This window comes from Artibeus jamaicensis, unplaced genomic scaffold, assembly GCF_021234435.1.
Source record: "Artibeus jamaicensis isolate MK-2021 breed Jamaican fruit bat unplaced genomic scaffold, CSHL_Jam_final contig_332, whole genome shotgun sequence".
NCBI lineage: Eukaryota > Metazoa > Chordata > Mammalia > Chiroptera > Phyllostomidae > Artibeus > Artibeus jamaicensis.
In genome coordinates, this window is record NW_026521788.1 from 6,375,778 (window position 1) to 6,401,608 (window position 25,831).

At 37.2% G+C, this 25,831-nt stretch overlaps 2 protein-coding genes across 7 annotated transcripts in view; one reads left to right on the forward strand and one right to left on the reverse strand.

Annotated features, from left to right (window-relative positions):
- A1CF (APOBEC1 complementation factor) overlaps positions 1 to 25,831 on the reverse strand; it is an 80,405-nt gene that overhangs the window by 34,716 nt on the left and 19,858 nt on the right. For 2 of the 6 annotated variants that reach the window (XM_053663939.1, XM_053663938.1), the window contains exons 2-3: positions 18,262 to 18,405; positions 169 to 303 (exon numbers count right to left, since the gene is read on the reverse strand). In XM_053663939.1, coding sequence (XP_053519914.1) covers positions 169 to 303; positions 18,262 to 18,360 — 234 coding nt within the window. In that variant the 5' untranslated portion in view covers positions 18,361 to 18,405. Of the gene's footprint in view, positions 1 to 168; positions 304 to 18,261; positions 18,406 to 22,746; positions 22,965 to 25,831 lie in introns of those variants that run through there. The other 4 variants (XM_053663937.1, XM_037156638.2, XM_037156640.2 and 1 more) reach the window with 3 other exon arrangements.
- The window catches only part of PRKG1 (protein kinase cGMP-dependent 1), a 1,343,317-nt gene that overhangs the window by 9,725 nt on the left and 1,307,761 nt on the right, over positions 1 to 25,831 (forward strand). The gene's annotated exons all lie outside the window — the stretch shown is intronic.

Genomic DNA, 25,831 nt, shown 5'->3' on the forward strand with positions numbered 1-25,831 from the left:
GTCAGGGAACAGGTGAATGAGTGGAGGCCATCACTAACAGGTGGGAAGGTTTTCATCACTAAAGGAATAGCAAACCATCAGTGACCGGGGGAAAAATAAGCAGGAAAGCAAAGTGAAGAGAGTACTACTTTTCCCTTGACAGATAAGAAAATTTAAACTCAGACTCACCTTTTCACATAATGGTATAAGTTCATCCTCAAAAAGGTCTCGGGGAAGTTTTCCAATAAAAATTTCACAGCCCCTTTCTGGGGGTGCAGCATCCCAGCCAGGTGGGGGGCCACCATATTTTCTTTGTCCATTTTCCTGCAAACCCAGGGTAGGTTGTATGAGGGAGAGAAGAAAACAAGAGATCTTTAGCAACAAGTTTCTCAGTTATTGTTCAGAATTATTTCGCAGTCAGAAACACATTTATCATTGGCAAGTAACAGTTGACTGGTCAGAGGGTGAAACACAAAAGTCTCTTTTGTGTGGATTTTAATACCGTGTTCTATGCTTCAGTGACTTGCTTGAGATGAGCATGAGAAAAGTTATAAAGTACTGAAAAACATAAGGGATTATTATTTTTTTTCTGTTGTTACTCAAAATCACTGGAGCCTGATCACCCAAGGATCCGACTATAATTTGGACCTGCTCTGAAGGCTGCGTGGTGTGTTGGGGAGTGTTCTGGAGCTGGCTTCTTGGCTCTGTGACTCTCAGGCTGTGGGTCCTTGGACAGATGACTTCTCAGAAGCTGTTTTCTCACATGCAAAGTGAGGATAATATCAGCTTTTGATTAAAGGAGATAATGCTTCAGATATGCATAGCATAGGTCTTGGCATGTGATATGTACTTATTGGTTATTCTCTTCTTGCCTCTCTGAATTTATGTGGTTTCATATGCCAAGCAAGGCAATGCACGACCCTAAATAGAAGCAATGTGAGGATTACCATCGGAAGGAGTGGCTGGTTAACTTGGGGGTAGGTAGTGAGGAACTTCGACCTATTTTCAAGGCTGACAAAATGGTGAGAGGTGTTTACTAGTATTAGATGTCTTGGTAGGTAATAATGCTGTTCTATCCAAAGAAAATTAGCTTCTATTTTTTCCTTTGTCCTAACAAATGTTTGGTTAATTTAATGTCATTATTTGAGAAGGAATAGTAGGTAGGGGTGCTTCTCTGTGATGCTAACTATATTTTTATGGATGTTAAAGATCTTAAAGTTAACTCAGGGGTCCCAGAATGAAATGCAGGCCCAATCTACCACTGTTGATCTTCTGTGGAAATGTGAGTCTACTTTGCACTTAGGCATCACCCCTGTACTTTCGTGATTTTTAAAGAAAGGAAACTATAAAGGACCAAATATCAGTAAGCACTGCTAATTTCTACAATTAACACTTTAAGAAGTTTTATACTGTAAAATGATACATGCTGGAAAAAAACATAGTAATAATGTATGAAGTAAAAAGAAAAATCCCCCAATATATCAACCTGCCCATCTATAGAAGTAGTTACTATTAAAAATTTCACTACCTTTTCAAATACTTTTTATGTGTATTTTAAAAAGACATGTTAGTTCTTTGAAACATTGTTCATATAATAGTTGTTGGTTGAAATAAAAGTAAAGCAGCTTCTAGCTGCATTGATAAATCTTACATGTACCAACTTGAGTCCTTCTCAATTATTCTATATGTTAGCACAAAGGCTTTTGGGACCACAGTATTTAAATGATATCTGCAGTTGCGATCACTTTTTAATCCTAATGATGGATATTATGTGCTTTAAATTTTAAAAAAAGTCAGATGAGTCTTCTGCCTTGCCTTGATTACTTTTTGCTAACTGACAGCATGTTTTTCACTTTACTAAATATTTAAATATTTGCATCAAATTTTTTTTGTTTTTTTTCCTCCCCCTATATTCTTGCAGGATTATATAGTAGCAAGGATTTATCATCACTGAGAAATCCAAGAAATAAACCCTTTCATATTTTTATTTGAAAAAGTTAAGAACCCAGTGAGTTATATCTCAACTAAGAATTTCCTGACAAGTATAAGTTATATACTCTTGGAGACACGTTAAAGACTTTATTTACTTACCTGCTAACAATTGCCTACACAGCCCCTACTACCACACCCTGTCTAATCCTCAAACATCAACGTGAGTTATAGACCGCTACCATCCCAATTTACAAATGGCAGAAGCCCAGAGAGATTTCAATGTAAAATTTGCTGAGTCGCCTGGTTGGGAACTGAAGTCAGGCAGTCTGGAGTCAGAGTCCCTCAGCTACATTTTGTTGCCTTGTTATATAGAAGCCTAATCACTTGTAACAGATCTACACATTTAAATACTTATCTAGGTAAAGAAGTTTATCATGCCATTATATTGCAAACTCTCTGTTGCATTAAATCCTTTTTTCAATTTCCAATCATTTTTATTACACAGTTTTTTGGGGAGGAGGAGAACATCTCATATCCGTTGCTTATAAACAGCCTCATTTCCGTGGCCAAACTAGAGGCTGCCTCCGGGGCAACTGGAACCATGTGGTTGATGGTGATCCCTCTGAGGCCATTTGTGTCTGTTTTAAATATCTAGACACATACTATTCGATGAATTATTGGGGAAAAAAGTTTAGAGCGAATTTGGTAGTATTTTTATCCTTCAGGTTGAAGAAAGCAAATTTTCATCCCATAAAAGTGGCTATTCCAGGATTTCTGATTTGACGAGCTTTGGCTGATAATTTGATAATAGGCAATGAGCATACTGATGCTTTGAAATTTTTTCTTCGACTTTTTCTTGCTGCAATTGTTAAAAATGTCACCCAAGTATTTTGTGCAAGTCATTCATGTGTATAGGAGGATTCTGCTTCTGAGCCAAAATGATTGGTCAGGAAATCGTATCCATGGTCTTTTTGTGGTTTCTATAAACTCTTAAAATAAATTCCCCAAGAATATCTTCTGGGATCACAAAAGGTCTGACTGGTGCAGAGATGCCGTGGAGTTCACCCAGTGGGGGGACTGGCTTTGAGAACCCCCCACCAGGCCTGGAATGCACTGGTGGTGGACAATAAGTTTTAAACAGGCACTGGGCATTAGTCATGGGGTCAGAATAGCTGTCCATTACTGGGAAAGGACAGTTGGGAGCTAGATTGTTGGTATTTTAGGCACAATTTTTATAGTTGCATTTTAAATAAAGCCCAGTTATAACTGCTCTTTCCCCTCCTGGCTGAGGTCCTCCTCATGGAATGCACTCCCCCCAGGAGCACAAATATAGTAATAGTTCTGAGAGAAAGAATATAGGGCTTTTTTCCATGAGAGAATGTTCATTCAACTCTGGGAATTTTTAGTTTCCCAATCACAGACTTGGAAACCATTCACTCTCTCTTCAGTCACATGTGAAGAGGTGAAAAATTTTCAACTATACAATTTAAAAATTGAAGATCTAATTTTTACATCTTCAATTAACTGAAGATAAATCCAGTAGCTGTACCTTAAATATTGGATTCCAAGCCTATTTTTACATGTGAAGAAGAGTGTTTGGAAGTTCCTTCTGTCACAGATATTTCAAACCTTTCATGATAGAAACATAGTGTCTTTAAGGGATTGTGTATACCATCTTCTTGACCTTGAATAAAACCATACAACCTTTAACAAATGATTCTCAGCAATACATCTTAGCATGAAAATTGAACATACTGAGTTCATTTTGGCCACCTGGCATCTGAACCTTTTATACATCTGGGGAATCTGGGCAAAATCTCCTTCTCCTACAGGATTTTAAAAGGCCCAATACCTGCTTTTCCAGCTTCCCTTTCTCTGGGGCAATAAACATTATAATAAAGAAAAACCGAGCTCTGGTACAGAATTGTAATGGTGCAGACTTGAGATGTGAGCATTCTGTGATGGTGGATGCATTTTCATATCAGTCCAGATTTGTGATAGTTTTTGGGTTCATTCCTAGAAGCCTGCCCTTGAGTCTGGTCCTCCTCCAAATCAAAAGTTTCTGTGAACCAATATTCTTTCAATAAACTCCTTTTCTATTTCATCAACAGAAATTAGTTTCTACTACATACACACACTAGTAACAGCAGTAGCAGCAGCAGCAGCAGCAAAAAAAAAAATATATCCCCAAATGGCTACCCCTGATTAAGTTGGGCACTATGCTAAGTGCTTTGCATGTATTAACACATTTAATTTTATCAATAAAACTATGTGGATGATACTACTTACTTTCAATTTATACATAAGGACTCCAAGGTACAGAGTGTGTCCAGATTCACGCAATCAGTAAATGACAAGGATAGTCTTTTGAATCCTGAGCTTATGCTTGTAGTCATGATATTATTTTTCCTTGTTATTGGGTTGTCCAAAAAATTTGTTGTTTTTCCCTATGATTGCTGTAGTAGTGCTTAGTTGTCTTTGACTTCATTTGAAACCATTTTGTTAGATTGTATTGTGAGAGCTGACATATCAGCATGCTTTTAAATAAAACATCAAAATTGGTGAATTTTTGTGTATCCACTTTATATTGAAGATCGAAAAAATATGCAATATCATCAGTGTATCATGCTTTATTATTTCAAGAAAGGTAAAAATGAAACTGAAATAGAATAAAAGATTTGTGCAGTATATGGAGAAAGTGTGGTGACTGATGGAACATGTCAAAAGTGGTTTGTAAAGTTTCTTGGTCCTACTGACATTTTGGCCAAATAATTCTTTGCTGCGGGGCTGTCTTATGCACTGGAAGATGTTCAGCAGCACCCCTGACCTCTACCCACTAGAAGCCAATAGTGGGAGACAGCTGACATGCTCAAAATATCCAAACCAATAAAGTTATTGGTGAAAATGAAAAATGTGTCTTTTAGTTTATGGAAAAAACATACTGGACTTTTTGGCCAACCCAATATGCTCATTATACAGCTGGGAAAACTGAGTTCAGAGAAGTCATGTGAGTTGTCTGAAGTCACACTGGTTTAATTTATTGCAGACAACACTAGAACAAAGGTCCTGTGATTCTTGATCTGGTAAACTGCATGCCATGTATACTGTTCAAAAGTTATGATGACTTTTCATGCTTACCAGCCTTGTAATTCTGCATGTTATGTGTTACATCTACTTTCTTGCTCGACTTCACCAAGCATGGAGACCAGATGGTTTGTTGTCTCCCATAAATGAGCCCATTCGTAAACTGAAAGGACATTTTGTCTGTTTTTTATTTCATAATTAGTAATTTCAATCCCTTTATTGGCTCTTTGGAAATTTTGCATTCTAAATCTGTAATCATCTTTGTGGTTCTCTTTGGTTCTTTCTTGCCAAGAGGAAAGAACTTGTGTATATTCCCTTCCTAAACTGCTTTCAGATGCTCTCCTATCCATTTTCCAATGGCCACATACTTATTTCTATTCCTGTTCTCTCAGGTGCTGTACAACACACCCAGACTAGGTGGCATTTCTAGTCTTCATTAGTATGCCAGTCACAAGGGCCATACCTGGAACAGTGGTTCTGTGGGAAACGCCTGTGGACTCTCATCACAGTTGATGCTGATGCATTGGGAATATGTCTCTGCATTATGCCTACTGTGGTTCATGAATTAGGAGTGTGTTTTCCCGTTGTTGATATGGAAGAGTGAATAAAAATCTTTATTAGACATTATTTTTATGGCTTTCCACCTGCATAGCACGTACATATCTCATTGTTGGATAGGGTTCAAGGCAAATCTAAGGGACCTTAAATAAGATGTCCCCAGAGGGTTCTTAGATGTGATTTTTACCTTGGCTCTGCTTCTGCCATTGTTGTTGGTCTGAGTACAACAGACAGGGCTCTGGGGAGTATTTGCTTTGTTAATTTTCTGTAAAAGATAATGATCTATTTTGTGTATTTAGTGTGCTCACTTTCACATCCTCTTAAGATTACTGACTTCATGTTGGTAAATCTACTTTAGACCTGGATTTTTTAGAAAGCAGATTTTATTTAATTTATATACTTTGGAAGTTAGCATTATTAGCTTTTTGTTTTTTTACAGGATTTGCAAGGCATGTGCAATATGGGTGCCAGGTATTATTTTTCTAAAAATAGGGCAATAGCCATTGTGATCAAATGGGATGTTGCAATTTGTAGAAATGTGGAGCCACAGTTAGAAACCAAGGGCATACACATAACACACAAACAGAAACTTGGCTTTGTCACCAGGTAGCTTAGCATTTCTCAAAATGCGGTATGTGAGACGATGTTAGGTTGTTTATTGGCCAATATTGTATTTTAGTAGTTATACATTTATTTTATTGCATATTAGAAAATTATAATTATCACATAAAACCCGTGGCTTTTTCATTTACATAAGTGAGAAAAAGTTTTTAAAATCATTTTGAATGGAAATAGTGAAGTGATTTAATTAATTCTAAATAAATGACATTATTGGAGGTACTTATGGCAAAATGCACAAAGAAAAATGCAAATGACCTTGGCGATTTATCTATTTGTTTCACTTTCCCTAAAGCCCTTGCACTTGATCTTTAAAAATGTATGATGGGGTTCACACATGAAAACAACTATTAAAAAATTATGAATCCTGTTTCTCTATCATTTTGGAAGGCTGGCAAAGGGCTGTTGCCTAGGAAAATAGTCCTAATTTGATTTCAAATTATTAGTTGTCTTACAAAGGCAGAACTAAATTTATCAAACAAAGCATTTAATAATATCATCTTTAATATTTTCCCTTCACCTTTAAGGCTTATGTGTGGCAAATCACACTTTAGAAATTCAGTATCTCAATATGTCATAGGCAAACAGGCTTATAAAAATAACTTCTATTTCATAAAGCTTTTTATACATTTTTGGCCAACTCGTGGGAATATTAAATTCAAGAATATCCTTACACAAAATTAAAAATCAGAAAAGTTTTATTTGTTTGTGTATGTGTGTTTCTACAGAAGAGAATAAGTAAAATGCCAACTCACTTCTAAGACGCACTGTTCACATTTTGCAATAAAGTTCACGGAATGATGGACTGCAGAGAATGTGTTTACTTTTTTGATACCAGGCTTTGCTGCACTCATGCTCACTTCTGGTTCTGGCTATGCATCTTGACACACTGCTCCAACCCACAGGAACCTTGAAATTCCACTCAGGAAATAACTAGGGAAGACCTTTGGCAACTGCTTTGTATATTTTAGACTTTTACCTTTGGGGAACACATAATTTATTCAATAGACACATCCACATTTTTATTTACCAATTTACTTAATTTACTTTTTATTTGCCTTTTGAGTTAATATAGCACTCAAATATCTGGTTACATTATAGAAAGCTGTCCACATGCAAATAGACATTTCTCCATGTGCAGATAAAGAACGTGCAGTTTGGGTAGTTGCATTTCTGTCCTTCCCTAGTTCAGCATATGCCAAGGAGAATTCCATCCAATGCACTCATTTTTTTTTTTATGTGAGAAACATAATCTACAGTGAGAAATTTTATACAGTCATTATTCTTTTTACCACACTCCCATGAATTTAAATTTCTGAGAAGCTTAGAGACTTGGCAAGACACTAAATCTTCCCTGGTTTTAAATTCTTCATTTATAAAGAAATAGGGTTGACTAGAGGATTGTGAAAGTCTTGTGAGGGTCTTAGGATACTTGTGAAAGAGAGGCAGACTTTGACACCATATGAAAATGTGGGAAAATGTTCATTTGATGTTTTGTGAGTTAGTCACTAGGATCCTTAAAAGGGAATATTGTGAGGATTTAAAAAATCAGTGTTTCTCCAATTGCATGTCCAATTAACATCTACTTCATTAACTACTTAATGACTATCTTTGTATTGGTTTATTGTCTTAAAGGAACATATGCAGAAAAGAAAATATGTATCATTCTTATAACTGGAATATCCATATCTGTTCCCACAAATGAACAATTACAAAGGAGGGCAATCATGATTAAATTCTCACTGGACATTGTTGTCCACCTCAAGCTGATCTCTAGCCCTACTCTTCTTGTGTAAAAGCTTAGCTGACTCATGGCCACGGACAACAGTGTGGAGATTGCTGGGGGGAGGAGGGCATAAAGGGACTAAATGGTAATGGGAAAAATGCCATAAGGATTAAAAAAAACTTAGCAGGGGCTGGAGAGGTGTTTAAGTCCTATGTTCAGCCACTGACTTTCCTCATGTGAGTGTCTGAAACAGAATTGGAAGGGGAATAATTTTCTCAGGATGAACTTTAAAGTTATTTAATGCTGTGTCAGTGTGCCGTTTAAACTCATCTCAGCTTTCTCCAGGCACCTCTGAAACAATGTTGAAAAAGATCAGAGTTGAGATCCTTTCTAATTCTTAATCATCTATCTTTGCAGTCTCCTTTGTTTTCTTCTTAGTCTATGTAAGGAAGCTATCTTTGCATCTCATAATGGTAACCTTGTAGGTTCTGCAGATGAAGAGTCACTTATTTGGTTGCTGATCTATATTATACCAACAGATAACAATTTGAAAAATCCTGAGGTTGTCTGCAAGCAAAGTATAAAGTCCAAAAGAGCAGTCTGTGCTTCTGGGCTTTTGAGTCATGGAGTCCACACTGGTTTTTAAGCTGATAGAATGGAAAACCTCACGTGCTTCTGGTTTTTAGGAAAGCACATAGTTTGCAAAGATTTTGAACTTTATATTGAAGACCTCATGAAATCATCTCTCTCTAGTAGACTATATGAGGAGAAATTCAATGCCGTTGGAAAATGGCTTCTGGAATGTGTCTCTATTTCTTGGGATGCTCAGTGCCCATCACAAGTCAGACACACACATTTTCCACAAAAGCCTTCACAGGACTGTTCCTTCATTTAGAGTCTTGCACCCAATGCTGTGGCATTTGTGGCTAGTAGAAGCAAGGCCTCAAAAGAGTTTTAAAATAAAGTTGGCCTGTGGGTGGCTGGGGTGATAGGGGAACACGTGCCTGCAATGATTTGCTGGTCCCATCCTGTTCCCCTGCCGAGTCTACCTATTTAAAGAATGAGTTTTCATGCACTTGGTGAATGACCTAAGTCCTTGGACAGCAGAGACGTGAGCAGGTGGTGAGAACAGGCAATAGGAGAAAACATAGGTCCCAGGATCTAAATTTTACCATGAGGTCAAATTCCTATTTCTATTCCTAGGGTTTTCATGTGGTGGTTGGAAAAGGATGTCAATGCCATGGTGTTTTCCCTTCTGCCTCTCGCTGAGCTAATCTAGGTGAAGCCCATTGTAAACACTGAGGTCCTAAGTTACTTATTTTTATCGCATTATTTGTAGGGGGGAAATTGCAATTTGAGAAATGCCTACATAAAATGACTCAAGTAGCAAGCCAGAGAGATGGGGGATTTAACTTAATCTGGGGCCCCCTTACAAGAGGTGAGTGTATTCACATCAGATTTATGTTGATCTAGCACCATCCTTTGTACCTGTGCCTCGCACATAGTCATAGATGAACTGAACACATTGGAATAAAATAATGTGGTTGCGCTGAAAGTCCATTTAAGAGAACATAGGTAGAAAGCAAAATTTGAGGAGTGGGAATTAGAGACATACTTTGTTCCCAGTTTAAGAGAATTGAAGCTGATGGCTCATTGAAAGAGTAGGAGAAGGACGAAGCCCATTTATTTTTCCTATTTATCTGCTGTAATCTTAATGGATCTTTGACATTCAGACACAGTGTCTTCATTCTTCAAGGGTGTATTGTATATTTTACAAATATTTTGGTTAATTAGTAATAAGGAATTTTCTTTTTAAATTGTGGATTAGCTTCTAACATAGAGTAACAGATTAAGGATTCTAGAGCTGGGTGAGCAAACTTTTTTCAATAAAAGACCAGATAGTTGATATTTTAGGCTTAAAAAAAAATAACCCATTAAAAAATGTGAAAAACATTCACAGCCTGCAATCACTACAAAAACAGACTGTAGCCACATCTGAATCTGGGATCATAGTTTGCAGACCTCTGACTTATGTGTCTATTGAACTGTATAACTCTGGGGCTTTTCTAACTATGAAATATTGAATTAAAGAATTGGACTATATTCATATTAAATTCAAGCACATAACGAATTAGAAAGAAAAGCTTCATGAACACAGGTTCTTATTATCCAATTATAATAATAGTTTTGTACACAAAAATTTCCCAGTTTTTCTCCTCCTAATTGAATGCTCCTTAGAATATTTTTACTAGTTTTTTTCTTATAAAAATAATCCATATTATTAGAGAAAGTTTGGAAAACAAAGAATATCAAATAAAATATTACCCCTATCAGATATTTATATTTTGTTATTTTCCAATAGTTTGTATTATGTGAATAATTTCTTAAAATATTATTTGGAAGCATATGTTTTACATTCTGATTTTTAAGTAAACATTAAAATTTAGCCATTTCTCCATGTCTTTGTTTGAAATCAGAGTTATGGCTGTATAATTTGGAAATATAAGGATGATCATATTTTATATAACCAGTATTTTATTAGACATTTAGAATATGTTTAACTTTTAAATATTATAAATTTCTCTATTATAAACATCCTTAGATCTAAATATTTATCCTTATACCTAGGTCAAGGTTATTGTCAGTTTTAAGCCTCTGACAGAAAGATAGCACCCTCATCTATTTAATGCAGTCTTATGTTATCATTTTCAATTTTGAATAAAGTCATTCTCATTGAACCAACCTGATATGCGCTTTAGGTTGGGCTGTATGAGGGGGGACCCAAAAAACCAGAACTATCTTTGGGGGGTGGACTGTTGTAGTCCAGGCTTCCCCCACTGGGTGAGTGTTCTAGGAACCCATCTGTATCAGTGCACCAGCTGGCATTGTGAGAGGATGTTTGGCTTCAGTGAATTTGTTTTTCTGAAGACTGTTTTCATGTATTGGACCATTTCATGATGGGTCATTCATGAGCACACCTGCCCACACCTCACTGAGTGTTCAGCCATTTTTTAGGAGAAACCACATGACCCCTCGTGCCCCGCCTCTTTTGTTCACCCCACCTGTCCCCAAGGGACTGTTTTTTTTTGTTGTTTTCCTGGGTAAAAAAGTCCTTAAAAAAAACCATTTTGCCAATGTGGAAGAGGTGAAACAAAAAAATGGTAGAAGCACTAAAAGGCATAAAAATCGACAAGTTCAAAAACTGTTTTGAGCAGTGGAAAAAGCATCTTGATAGGTGTATTGCATTGAGTGGAGAATACTTTGAAGGTGACTTCAATGTAGGAATAAATACACAATTTTTATAAATTTAGGGCTTTTGGGGCCCTCCCTTGTATGTCTTTTACACTTGTAATGTCAAGACCTAACATCATAAATACATTGTGTTCAGTAATAGGAAGTAAAGAAACAAAACAGAAAAAAATAAGCCTTTACATTTACTAAGGACAACCATGAAATTAAGAAAGTAAGGGTACTTCCCTGGCAGCGGTAGCTCAGTGGATTGAGTACCAGCCTGCAAACAAAAGGGTTGCCAGTTCGATTCCCAGACAGGGCACGTGTCTGGGTTGTGGGCCATCCCCAGGAAGGGGGGTATGAGAGGCAAACATACATTGATGTTCCTTTCTTTTTTTTTAAAGTATTTATTTATCTAGTATTGAATGATATATGGTTGATATTCAGTAATTTTATATAGATTTCAAATGTACAATTTTGATACATTATCTGAATATGTTATTGTGTTCATCATCCAAAGTCAAGCCTTTTTTATCAACAACTGATTATTTTTACCCTCCTCTACTTTGCCCCATTCTTCTTCCTTTGCTTCGACCATATTTTTGTCTTTGTTTGTGAGTTTTTTCCTGCTGAATTTTACTCTCTGTTTGTAAGTAGCTTCCCAAACTCATCCCCTCTGACCTCCATCAGTCTTCAGTATCTATGATGATGTTTCTCTCCCTTTCTTTCTCCCTCCCTTTCCCCTGCCTAAAAATAAAATCTTTAAAAAAGAGAGAGAAAGCAATTGTACTATCATACCTTACAGAAATGTGTTGTAATGATTTTTAGAAAATAGGTTATCAATAGGGTAACTGGAAAGAGTGCTAATATACACCTTATTTTGAATAATTAAAATTTATATATAAATATCCTGTGTCTACTTTCAAAAATATTCTAACTACTTTAGGGTGATCTTTATTTAATACATATTTAGCTTTAGTTGTAGTAGATTTAAAGCGAATGTAAACTAACCCTACACAGGGTAGAAAGTTTTCTGAAAATGCTCATCTATAAAAAGTATATTTTGCCTTTAAAAAAATTAATCATTTGGTGACATTGGCTTGCAATACCATACAGGTTTCAAGTGTACAACTTGATGAAACATCATCTGCACACTGCACTGTGTGCCCATCACTCCAAGTGAAGTCTCTTTATGTCCCTGTTTTTCTCCCCTTTGCCCACCTCCCTAGCCCCTCCTCCCTTGCTTTTTGCCTAGTTTTAAGGAGAAGATTTCAGATGGAAGAAGCATCACATGGCACAGAGTTTATGACCCCTGTCACTGATGAATTCTTCAGGAAAGAATCATCACAATGGGATTTTTTTCTTTGACTCCCAAATACATGCTAGTTGTAGAAAATCTGGAAAGTACAGTTAAGAGTTAAAAAAACAGTAAGGAAAGAGAGCACCACACATAATCCATTGCCTGGACACAAAGGCTTTTTACAAGTTAGCACTTACTTGCTTACTTCCAAAATATTTCTATGTGGCATAAGGTGGCTCTGAATTTAAAAGTTTAACTTGTGAATATTATACATTTTCATCAATATTTATTAAATGTCTGCTATTTGCAGGGAATTGTGTTTTTTATTCTCTCAAGTAATTTGATAAAGATTTTCAGCTATCAATATCCAAAAAATCCAATTATTTAAAAATGATATCATAAAGTATATTGGCCAACAAGCAGGTATTGTTACATCAGTTGCCATATAACCGACTGGCTCATGTTATTAAGTAACCTGCAAAACTCTATTTTTAACAGCTGTATTTGTCCTGCGAGTGATAAGAGAACACAAATCAATCACCCTCTGTTTTTTTAATTCTTGTTTTGCAGGTATTCAACATTCAATATCAGACTGCAAAGTTACAACAGAAGTAAATCTTTCAAACCCTAATTTAGTAAATATCATACAATTTGAAATGATCATTTTATGGGTATACATCCTGAATTGTATTGTTATCTATTTTCATTGTAAACCTGATGTTGCCCTGTTTTTTTTTTAAAATAACAGTATTAATGTTTTCTCCAATCCAGATAGGAAGACTGAAATATTGACAAGGCTAAAGAATCTTCTCTAAATTATGAAGAGTTGGAGGCTGTGTTTCAGTATATGCTGGTCTTCTTCCAACTCATCAGTGCAGTTTGCTGACCAACGATCAGACTATGCAATGATGGAGGATAGGGTGGGGATGTCCTGGGTAATCCAGTGGGAAATTAAGCTCTAGCGTGGTTAAAGGCTGTACTCAAAATTATGCACCTTGTATGTGGTACAGAGCAGTCTCTACCATCTTTAATTTGAACTCTTGGGTGATTTTCAGCCCTTTGCAGCCAAAATCAGTAGGGAGTTTCTAATGAATTCAAAATGATTGAACCTGAGCCATGTAAACATTTAAATCTTGATTAGAGGCTGTAGATCTAGGTAACTAGGTTTTAGAGTTTTAGTTTTCTACATGATTGGACAACTTTCTGATCTAATAGTCATTCTGCTAACGAATAAGTGTTATTGTAAGTGACTTAGGTTACAAAGTTCAGGCTCAAGAAAATATTGTTAGAATGCCCTAACAGGCTAACCTCTAAAATTGCAGCCTTAAAGATAACATAGTAGCTCTCAGTTTTGTAAATCTTGTCAGACATTTTGGCCAATAACACTGGAGTTTTAGCCTTTATATCTCCAGCAAGTGACCTAATATCTTTGTGCCTTGTTTTCCTTATCTGGAAATTGAAGGTGACCATAACAGGGGTGTCCAACCTTTTGGCATCTCTTGGCCACACTGGAAGAAGAAGAGTTGTCTTCGGCCACATGTTAAATACAATACGGCACATAATCACACAAACATCTCCTGTTTTTTGTAAAGTAATACAAAAAGCAGTTAGAATATAAGTGCCTGAAAAACACTCACTGTTATTTTGTTATTAACATGTGTTCTAAATCCTTATTCACAGTTTCTCAATGTAATTGAATATATGAGATTGAAGTAATATACAAATTGGCCATGTATTTTAGGGGTATTTTATTTGAAAACATTTCATTATAAAGTTGCATAGTCCTCTAGGTCTTTTCCTTTATCATGCAAATGTTCTTAAAACACAACATTAGGTTTGTAAAATGATCTCCTTTGTTGCTTGAGGTCTCTTTTAAAAATATTGTTCTTTGCAAGTTTCTTACATAGCTGTAATAATAACATTACAATTTTCTGTCCTGCAGAATATTTTAAATGATCATTTAATGACTGAATACAATTTCATCTGTAACGGGATTTTAAGGTAGAATGGGTCTCCTCTGGCCTCTGGTTTGAGTAGGAAACCAAGTCACTGGACCACCAAGCAGGACAAAGAGGTAGAGGAAACTGTTTAACTGTTTTTACATTCTTAAATGAATACCTGCCCCTCTTCTATGCTGCAGTTTAGAAGTGAGATTGAAGGGTATGAGAGGAGCTTTTGGAATTTATTCAAAGTATTTGGAGACCACTCTCTGGTGTGTTGTGAGTCCTGCTTACCCCTTAATGGAAGGAATTGCAAGGTGCTTCTCAATTTCCCTAAGCAGGGGAGAGAGGTCCTAGGAAATCACTCAGGGAGCTTCATAGGAGTTCTCTGCATTAGGGAACACTCTAGGCTGGGGGTCGAGTTCATTGCTGGGATCCTACTGGTGAGCAGTGCATTGGCCTGCTGCTTTGATTTTGGTGAGAGGGAGAGCTGGTTCCTTTGTGTCACCTGTGCTTCCAGAGTTTGCTGGGGTCAGAGAGTATGTGAGTGTTTCCAGGGGAATAGAGTCTGACCATGTGTTGGAATCTGGGGTTATGTTTCCTCTCTTCCAAGAGAGCTTCTTAGAGTTTAAAAAGCTCTGCAGAAGGAGGCCCAGGCTCAGGACAGTGGCCAGCCAGAGGAGAGTGTAGCCAGGTGAGAGATCCCCAGCCATGGAATTAAGGGTGGTTCTGATGGCCCTATAATGCATCTCATGAGCTTTACATACCAGCCAGGCTCAGAGAGCCTAAGGCCACTATCAGTCAAGTAAGAACTTTCCTGTCTCTTTTCCTTTGCTCTTATTCCTGTTTTCTGCTCCAGCTCTGAGTCAGGAATTACAGTTAGGGAACTGGCATAGACACTATGCTTCTGAAAGCATAAGGGAGGAAAATGAAAAAGAAATCGCACTCCGCCTAGATGTAGTTGGGAAGGGGAAATGGCTATAACTTTGAATGAAGTTGTTTTTTACTATACTGGACTGAAAAAAAGAGCGGAGACCTTTTTATTACCTGAAAGTTATCAGAACAGTCATCAGACTTCCTCTGAGTTTTATCTGGGGGAGAAGGAAGCACCAGGGCCCAGAATAAAATTAAACAGGCAATTCATATTGCTTTAGGGTTATTTCTTGTAAAAGTATGCTTCTTGGATGTATTGATTATATTTTCATAACTTAATAATTTCCTTTTATACATTTAGGTTTGATATATTGAAGTATTATAAATAACACCAGAATAGCCAGGTTTACATGTGTTTCTGTCATTATATTTTGGAACATCAGAGATTTGTTTACAGAAGGGGAATATTCTTATAAATATTGACAAATTACATTTCAAAAGGGTTTAAATGCTTTCCAATACCACTGTCTTTGCAGGAATGTTCCAAATAGAGACATTTTTAAGATTATACTGACTTAAAAACAATATTTGATATTATAATGTCTATGGAGGGGTCGAATATGAAAGGAAAACATTCCCCCTATTCAACTGTACTGGGTCAAATCTCTATGAATTAAAAAATACCACTTAATGGGGTAAAAAGCCACACAAAAATTTTCAGCCAGTCATTAATTTTGAAGTACACTAAACATGGAGATAAAAACATCTAGAATAACTTAACTTTTATTAACTATTAAAAAACTAATAATCCATTACTATTGCCCTTGCCCTTGACATCAATGAAACTTTGAAAACACTATCAAGAAATAATATTTTGTGAAATCTTAAAGTGTAATGAAAAGCTCCTCATTAGGATGAAGCATTAGAAACAACATTGAGCATTATCTCTAACGAGGCAGGCCGTGACTTACAACGTCAGGTGAAAACTAAATGTGGTACATTTTGCAGCGATCTGACAGGACCATGTGATGAGGGGTCGCTGCTGCCTATTTTAGTGTTATCCCCATATGGCATCAGTATTCACAACACAGGGATTTGGTTAAATTGGAAAACTGGGGGCGGGGAGGCAGGATGATCAAATTTCTGAGAATTACAATACTTACTCTTACTGAAATAAGAGCAACATTATTTTTTCAAATAAGATTATTTATATGTCTGATAGTAGTTTGCTTTTAAATATATGAAAAGCTCTCTCTTTTTCAGTGTCTTTGTTTTTTTGGGGTTTTTTTTTCTGCTTACTTGTTTGTTTTGTTGTTTAGCTTCCTGTTAAAGGTGAGATCATATGGTATTTGTCTTTCAGCACCTGGCCTATTTCACTCAGCATAATGCTTTCTAGTTCCATCCATGTTGTTGCAAAGGGTAGTAGCTCCTTCTTTCTCTCTGCAGCATAGAATTCCATTGTGTATATGTACCACAATTTTTGGATCCATTCATTTACTGATGGGCACCTAGGTTGCTTCCAACTCTTGGCTATTGTAAATTGTGCTGCTATGAACATTGTGGTGCATAGGTTCTTTGATATTGATGTTTTAGGATTCTTAGGATATAATCCTAGCAGTGGAATTGCTGGGTCAAAAGGCAGGTCGATTTTTATTTTTCTGAGAAAAATCCATACTGTTTTCCATAATGGTTGTACCAGTCTGCACTCCCACCAACAGTGAACTAAGGACCCCGTTTCCCCACACCCCCTCCAACATTTGTTGTTTGTTGCTTTGTTTATGATAGCCATCCTGGCTGGTGTAAAGTGGTATCTCATTGTGGTTTTAATTTGCATCTCTCTGATAGCTAACGATATTGAGCATTTCTTCATGTGTCTCTGAATGTTCTGTATGTCCTCCTTGGAGAAGTGTTTGTTCAAGTCCTTTTCCCATTTTCTAATTGGGTTGGGTGTCTTCTTAGAGTGGAGTCGTGTAAGTTCTTTGTATATTTTAGAGATTAGACCTTTGTCTGAGGTATCATTGGCAAATATGTTTTCCCATACAGTTGGTTGTCTTGCTAATTTAATACTGTTTTCTTTAGCCATGCAGAAGCTTTTTATTTTGATGAGATCCCATTTGTTTATTCTTTCCTTTACCTTCCTTGCTCTAGGGGACATATCAGTAAAGAAGTTGCTGCGTGAAATATCTGAGATTTTCTTGCCAATGTTCTCCTCTAGGACTTTAATGGTGTTATGACTTACATTTAAGGAGGAACAAATAGGAAGGACACAGGGACGAGAACTAAGGGGGGGGGGAGGAAATGGGAGGGAGGTGGGGAGCAAGGGGCAGGGGAGGCTGGGATGGGAAAAATAGACAAAAAACTGTACTTGAAAAATAACTAAATAAAATTTAAAAAAAAGAAAAAAAAAAGAAAAGCTCTCTCAAGGAAGTTATTATAAAGACAATAATATACAGATGATTCTTAACAACTAACATCTGTGAATAGACAATTTAGGATTGTTTTAAAAAGTGGTGAGCCTAATAGAAAAATATTACCGTATCCTAAACTATTGAGTTGATGTTATGAGAAATAACTGGAATAGTAAGTCCTCCTGCATCTGCAATGAACTCTTTGGAAACCAAAGATACTGCCTGGACGGTTTGTTCTCTGATGATACTTGAAACACTGGCTTGGTTCTACTTCACCATCTTTGGACCATAAATTTCAGCTGCCTTTCCCTGTACTGATATCGCCTTTAAAAACTGCGATAGTCTCTATGACTGTGGACACTGATTTCATTTGCAAGTGACAAGTTAAAGTTGAGTTGATAACCAAGAGCAGGAAGAACACCACCAGCAGGGGCGCGTGCACAACTGAAATGATGCGACTTCCTCCCCCATTGGAAAGGAACACCCACCTGAAGAGTTATACGACTGACCGTTCCCATTTTGCATCTTAAGACCACGGATAGTCTCACTGGGAATTCAGTGTCTCGGCACTGAGTTCTGTGGGTCTCAGCACACGTCAGAAGAAGTGCCTACCTGGACCAAGCTATATCCTGTGCGCCGGACCAGTGCGCGAAGGGCTGCTTCCTTCTGGCTGCCGCTCAATCCATCCCCGGATTTGTGATTTGATTCCATTGAGAGTGATTATCAGCAAAAAATCAGGTTAATTAGGGTTGCTCACTGAAACCAAATTTAAGATAAATTAAGTAAATTGCTGTTGCCAAGTCCGAACTTGTCCTTTCCATGAGGGACATCTTTAGGAACATTCTCTGCAAACGAGTCATCAAGGTTAAAGCAACTAACAGCCACACACAAACTAGGCCAGTTAAATACTCTTATTAAGGAAGAGTTTTTAAAAACGTTTGATTTCAGTTGAAATTTACAAGTCAAAAATGAGTAATATCTCATCCCCAGTTAGAATGCAGATCAATAATTCTCAATCCAGTCACCTCAGAATGTTACCAAGTGCTTAAAGCACAAATTAGCTCTTGTCAGTTAAAAGAATATGCAGAGTGGTCCTTGCAGATGGGGGAAGAGGGCTCTGTTACTTAATCAATCGACTAGTACAAGCTACCAAAATCCCGAGAGTTTTAGCTTCAATTACCTGTTCTGTGTTAACCAAAGATAAATTTCTAAAACAGTGTGCTGGTGGCAGATATACAGGGGTCATCACACAAACTACTTGAGGTAATAAAAATGTCACCTGGGTTTTAACAAAACAAGAACAGTGGAATTATGAGTGGTGTTGGAAGGGCTTACTAACAACTGGATCATATACCACACAGAGGACTCAACAGCAGACGTGAGGCCCTTTGTAAAAATCTAAGAAATTAAAGTTTACACACGTCCATACTTTTGTATGTTGATATGAATATGCAATTTCCACATTTTATTGTTTATGCATTCTATTTGGGTACATGATTTGAAACCCATTCCAAATGTGATGGTTGTTCAAATGCACAGGGTCCCAGGGCCAGGTGATGGCCATGCTGAATGTTCCAGGCTGCAGTGGTGCGAGGCTCTGCACTGCACTCTGCACTATGCTCTCCCGTGCGCACAGTGGGAGCGAACTGTTGGGTTCGAGTGTGGTGGCACAGCGAAGCTTCTGTGCTGGTTTTCACTGTGTTTCATGGGTTCTGGCCAGCCAAGACTGAGGAAACGTGTTTTATGAATCAAATGCAAATCTAACACATCTGACAATGGGCCCTTTAAAAGCTTTTCTGTCCTGTGTATTGAGATTTCCTGTACTGATTTTTATTGTCATTTAAAGATTCAGAATGAATTTATAATATAGGACACTGGGCCAAAATTTGGGTGACCAGATAAAATGAAGAAGGTGAGGCGATTATTTCAGTAAAACATAGCTTCAAAGTATTATTAAAATAATGGAATTAAAAAGTCCCCAAATTCATAGGCAAACATCATTTACAAAGTAATATTTTCAATATAATTTTAAAAACTAAAAGAAAGAAAGAGATTCCAGCAAGATAATACCAATTAGCTGTTATAGGGACAGACCAGTTTTATGCTCTTCATATTAAGCATGTCCATTCTTGCCCTTGACCTTTCTAATAATTCTTGCTTGCTTCTGACCCAGGTCAATTTAGTTCTCACTCATTCTTTCTCTTTAGGAGTATTGAGTTAGTGCTGTCCGTATGTCAGCTCCACCCTCCGCCCAGCTTTAGGGCAGTGTGTTTTATGGGCATAAGCTAACCCAGTTAGTTAACGTACCAGTTTCTGTGTTTGTACTTTTCCAAAGGCAGTGATTTAAAAAGAAAAAAAAATCCTGACTTCATGTTTTGGCTAAGACAAATTAAAAAGCATCTTTATGATAGTAGTGATTTGATATACATGTCAAAACCCAGGGTGGAACTTGTACCTTAGTGACACATTTATAGTGTACATGCTCTTTCTCTCAATGCTACAAGGTGTGGGGGATGGAAACAAGGCCTGTTTTCACTTTATAATCCCAACCTGCTGGTGAATACAGTCATAGAAATATCTAATATATATATATAATATATGTGTGTGTATATATACGCACACACACACACATAAATTATCTAAAAACATAAAACAACAAAAGGCATTTTGAAGATTTACAAAGAAAATTAGACTTTAAGACAAAATCTAACTCTTGCCCTGTTCTCAAGTGTTACTGCATTGTCTTTTCATCAGGACACTCAAACTCTGCTATAGGGTCAAACTTAACCTACATGAGCCAGGAGGCCATGACTGGACATGGGGCCCATGATGTTAGCCATGAGTTCCTACAGGTGTTTGCAGGCAAAGTCTGTGGTCTTTTGGCTACCCTGAAGATTTGCTCTTTGCTGAACTTCATCTTTTCTATCAAGAGATAACAGTTCATGGTGAAACAAGTTTTATTTACAAAACCTATCTTTAGTTTTGGTTAATAATTAGTAAAGAGAATCAAAGCTATCTTAAAACAAAGATCCTTTGATTATACACAGCTTCACTGTGAAATTAAGAAAATAAGAAAATCTGTATAACATCTTAATATAATATCATTGGAAATCAGAACATGGAAATAAAATTCAGGATTTGCCATAAGAGAAACTTGTTATTCAATGTTTATTTCTCAAAAGCAACTCGATTTCCCAACTTAGATAATCTAAGGCAGGAACTTGAATCCCAGATAAATATTTTTTAAGCAAGCCAAACTTTTGTTTCACAAGTTGGTCAATTTGAAATAAAGGTTTTGCAATACATTATCTAAGTTAGCATTCTGTGAATTCTTCAGATCTTAGGCAACTGCATTTTGAAAGCGTAGCTCCTGATGTAATTTATTGAGGTAATAGAATTAAAAACCTATCCATAGCTGGCATTAAGACTATTGAAGCTAAATGAAAGCACTCATGTGCATTTATGAATCTTCATTCAAACGCTATGATATCTACTGAGTACTTACTATCATTCATGAATTTTTTGAAGCGTGGGGATATAAAGAGAACAAAACAAACCCCTCTCTTCCAAAAATCTCAGCTTTGTATTATTTTATGGAGTTATATAGTAGGTAAAATGATAAAATACATTAGTAATATATACAGATAATGCTTATGGTAATTTCTGAGGAGGAAAAAATGAAGAATGGAAGAGGAATATGAAGTGAAATAAATTGTGTGGGGGGATGAAATTTTATGGGCCTAGCATGCTTCCACTGTGCTACTCTGCTCCACTTGGATGAGATTTTAGATAGTGTGGTCTACACAGAGTGAATTTGGGTGGAGACCTGGGTGAAGTGAGGGATGTATTGGGGGGAGAGGATTCTAGGAAGAAGGCATGGCCAGTGTAGGGGCCGTAAGGTGCAAGCTTGTTGATGGAATAGTGAGGTGGCCCATGTGGAGAGGCTGAAGCTGAGTGAATGAGGCAAGAAGTGGGAGTTGGGGTTAGAGAGATAATGGTCGACCAGGTCACATAGGATCTTGTAGTTCATGAAAAGGGCTTTGGCTTTTGCTCTGAAATTTGAAGCCAGAAGATTACTAAGATTTTACTTAAGTTTGAACAGAATCACTGTAACTGTTGAGAACACTTGAAGGGAGTCAAGTGGGATTGGGACTGGAACTAAGGCGAGGAAAGGAGGTGAGTAATGCAAAGACAGGATCTGGTCCAGTTTTTATTTAAAATTTTGCTATTTGAAATCATGGCTTTTAAAAATATTACATTAAAATATCTTTTGTCATGATTATAGAGTTTCGATGTTTCTTAAATTTTGCATTTAAGGTGGTGCCTCATTGCCTTCATTCAAGTTGGCAGGGGAGTCAAGGGGAGACCAATGAAAAACCATTGCAACATCTAGGCAAGAGGTAATAGCCACTTGGACTAGAGTGGTGATAGTGAGGGGGGTGACGAGAAGTTGTCCAATCTTGGATATATTTTACAGATGAATTGAATGTGTTGTGAGAGAATAAATGAAAAGTTAAGAATGACATCCAGGGCTCTGGCTGGGGCTACTGGAAGAATAGACTTGCCATTAACTGAGTTAGGGAGCAGCAAGTCTGTGGAAGAAGAACAGGAGCTCAGCTGTCAGCAAGCTGGTTTTGAGATGCCGTGGCTAGTCAACAGAGAGGTTGAGCGGACAGTTAAATATACGAGTCTGAATTTTACAAGAGAGTTCCAGACAAAGCATATTGATTTGTAAGCTATTTACATAGAGCTATTTAAGCTGTAAAAGTGGATGAGGTCATCTAGGGACTGAGTGTAGAAAACATGTCCAAAGACTGATCTCTAGGGCACTCTGACTTTTGGAAGTCAGGAAGACGAGGAGAAACTAGCAAAGGAGAATGGGATGGGGCAGTCAGAAAAGTAGGACAAGATCCAGGTAAGATAGATTGGAAACCAACAGAAGAAAGGATTTTGAGAACAGCTGAGGGATCAATTGTGCTAATCCTGCTAAATCATGTAAAATGAAGCCTGAATAGCAATGCAGGTCCTAGAGCTGGACATTCTGGGTTCAAATCCTCATTCCGATTCTTACTCTGTATTCTGGGAAAGTTCCTTTACCTCTTGGTGTTGAAGTATCTTCTGCTGAGGAGGTAATAGTATTTCTCTCAGGGTCATTGCGTTACATGAGTAAATATGTTGAATGGGCTTTGGAAGATTTCTCGGTGTATAGGGAGAGGCAATACAGTCAGCAAGCATTTGAGCTTCTCAATTCAGAGTTTCTGCAGTAGGAAATCCCACAGGTTGCTGGAACAACACTGTTATCTAGATGAGAGTGGCTGAGAGAAGAGAGGGGCAAAGGGATGAAAGTTGGAGGGAGAGAGGTTACAGGCAGTATTATAGGAAAGAATCATGGGTACCCCCCTACCCCCACATGAACACCAGTTTCCTCATTTGTGAATTGGGGTCACAAGTAGGCTGTGAACAATGCTGTTGTGAAGATCAAATGAGAAAACCTCCACGAAGGGCTCAGTTTACAGCCAGCATACAGCCAGCATCTCAATGGGACTTACTACTGTGGCGGTTAAAACTCAGGTTGGAGGGGAAAAGCAGAGCGGAGGCAGCAAAGTGGTTCCAGAAAGGGCCTGCTGGTGGTGACAGGATCCCATGCTTGAGCCCCAAGCTGCGGGGTGGGTTCTGGACCCCAAGACCCTGAACTGGAATAGTGAGTTAGAAAAGAATTCTCTTACTTTGTTCTTACTTCTTAAATGTATGTGTAACTTACATTTATTTTAGAAGAGTTTGACGGTCTTTACTTAGAAGTTCGGTGATGTTTTTGTGAACAGAAACGTGCTGTAGGAACTTAACTCTTATCTGTATCAAGTAACCCATGGTAAAATTGCTACCATTGTAAGTCACTTTGATTAAAGTCAGTTTCCAAGAACCTTCGCACAATGTTAAGTGAGGACTTACTATACTGATCTGTTTGCCTAGAAGGCTTAGTCTGACATATGTTAGGTGCTGAATAAATATTTGTGGAAGAAATGGAAGACTTTGGATCAGCATTTTAGAAATTACAGTAAAATGAATCTGCATCCAATCTCCTAATACTTAGCATTCTTGTTTCAGTCAGTTCCTGAAAGTTCTATCCTGGAACGAACTTGGTTTATGTGAGAAAGTGACTTGAGTGGCTTCTCTGTGCTTATGAATATGTCTGTCACCTTTGTGTGAGAGAGAGAAGTGTACAATTTTTAGAATGCAAAAGGATTGAAAAATAGTGTTGACATTTGCATTTACTTTTCTTCTTAATGCCTTTCTGGTTTTATAGTTGCAACTTCAATGCTTATTTGGTCAAGAGAAAGAAGGCTATAGAAGTTATTGAGAGTTGGCAATTTCTGCCTTCCTGAAATCACAGGTGGAGTCGGTGAACAGCTCACCTCATCACTTGGATGAGACTGCTCAATAGAAATTTCCAGAGTTCACTGTTGGGCAAGGTCAGAGCTGCTGTTTCTGACCTTTGACCGTGGTGGCCCTCAGGTATCAGTGGGTCCTGGATCAGGGAAGGTGTCAGGGAAACAGATAGAAAGGAAGCTGTTACAAAGAAACAGGCGGGTGGATTTTAAATCTGACATTTCCAAATCTACACCCTCAGGGAGGAGACTACATGCTGTTCTTTAATTATAACCCTGGTCTCTAACGAGGAAGAGCATTTATTTTGTCCACAACAATTGGTCCCACATACAGAACCAAGTTGTGAGAAACAGAGGATTTTAAGTGACTATTTGTTATTTAGATTTGCCTGAAGTTATGGCAACACTGGCAGATTTTTATGTTTTAGTGGAACTTAAGTTGGCAGCTAGGGAAATAAAAATAAGTGGGAAAACAAGTGTGTTAACATCTCTCAACACAATAGAGTAGGCAAGACACAAGACAAAGGTAAGAGAAGTCCATGGTACAAAAACACACTTACAGAGTGAAGGAGGAATAGGTTAGAAAAGCGAAAGCAAAAATGGTAGTCATGAATGACAGGCAGAGAACACAAAGAAGCTGAAAGATAAAGAATTAAAGTTAGAGGTTTTAGTGGTTAAAAATTAAATGAATTATTCTTAACTCTAACCAAAATGTCAACAAATATTTAATACTCTTGACATACCAGGTACTTCACTAGACAATTAGAGTTAAGAAATGAAGTTGTCTCGTTAATATCATAGTTTCTGTGCTGTTAATTTTAGTTGATCTTTTATTTTTTCCTGAAGAGCATAGATAGGAAAACTGAATGAGAAGAAAGACTGTTCCTGACTTCATAAGCAGAGGAGAGGTGTTCTTTTTAATTGAGTGGGATACTTTAGGGCTTGTACTAGCAATGTGCCCCATATATACTGCAAACGGAAGATTTCCCCTGCCATTGGGACCTCTCCAAACCAAAGCCAGTCTTTCCCAATGTGTTACTGTGCACCGATGTTGAATCATGTAGCATAACTCTTATGCAACATGTGTAAATCGACAAGTGGTTTTATTATCAATTTCAGCCTTCTAGAACCTCCTGGGGATTTTACATGAGAGCAGTTCCGGATTGCATTGAAATAGTTTGTGAAGGATCTATAAACAAATGCATTTGCCTAATGGTGCTAAGTAAATATAACTTTGCATTACTTGATAAAGAAATATAAATTAGTTCAATTAGTTTCCTTGGAAAAATGTTTGTAATTGGTCTTAGGCTTATTTTAGAAATGAATTGTCGTGATAATTTTTATTTGACCATGCATTATGACATGACAAAGTTAATAGAATACATGCATACATGAATTTCCCAAATGTAGCCATAAAAACATCATAAAAAGTCCCAACATATGGGTTTTTATTTTTCCAAAGCAACATATATCAGCAAAAAAATTAAAATAACCAGAATCCCTTTCATGTTAACTAAAGCACTAGTAATGCATCATGTATTAATTTGCCTCTGATCAATTGGGCCTAGTTAAGGCCCAAAATAAAGAAATTAAAGTTGTTCATTTTAATGAACAACTAATGTAGATATATTTATCTTACTTTACAAGATGACACAGTTTTAGGGAAGGACAGGCTTACATTTAAATTTTAGTTCCGCCACCAGGATTTGAGCTTTTTCTATCCTGTTTTCTGAGACCCTATTTCCTAAGAAAAGAATAGGAACACTAATACCTAACTTGATTTTTTAAAAACAAAA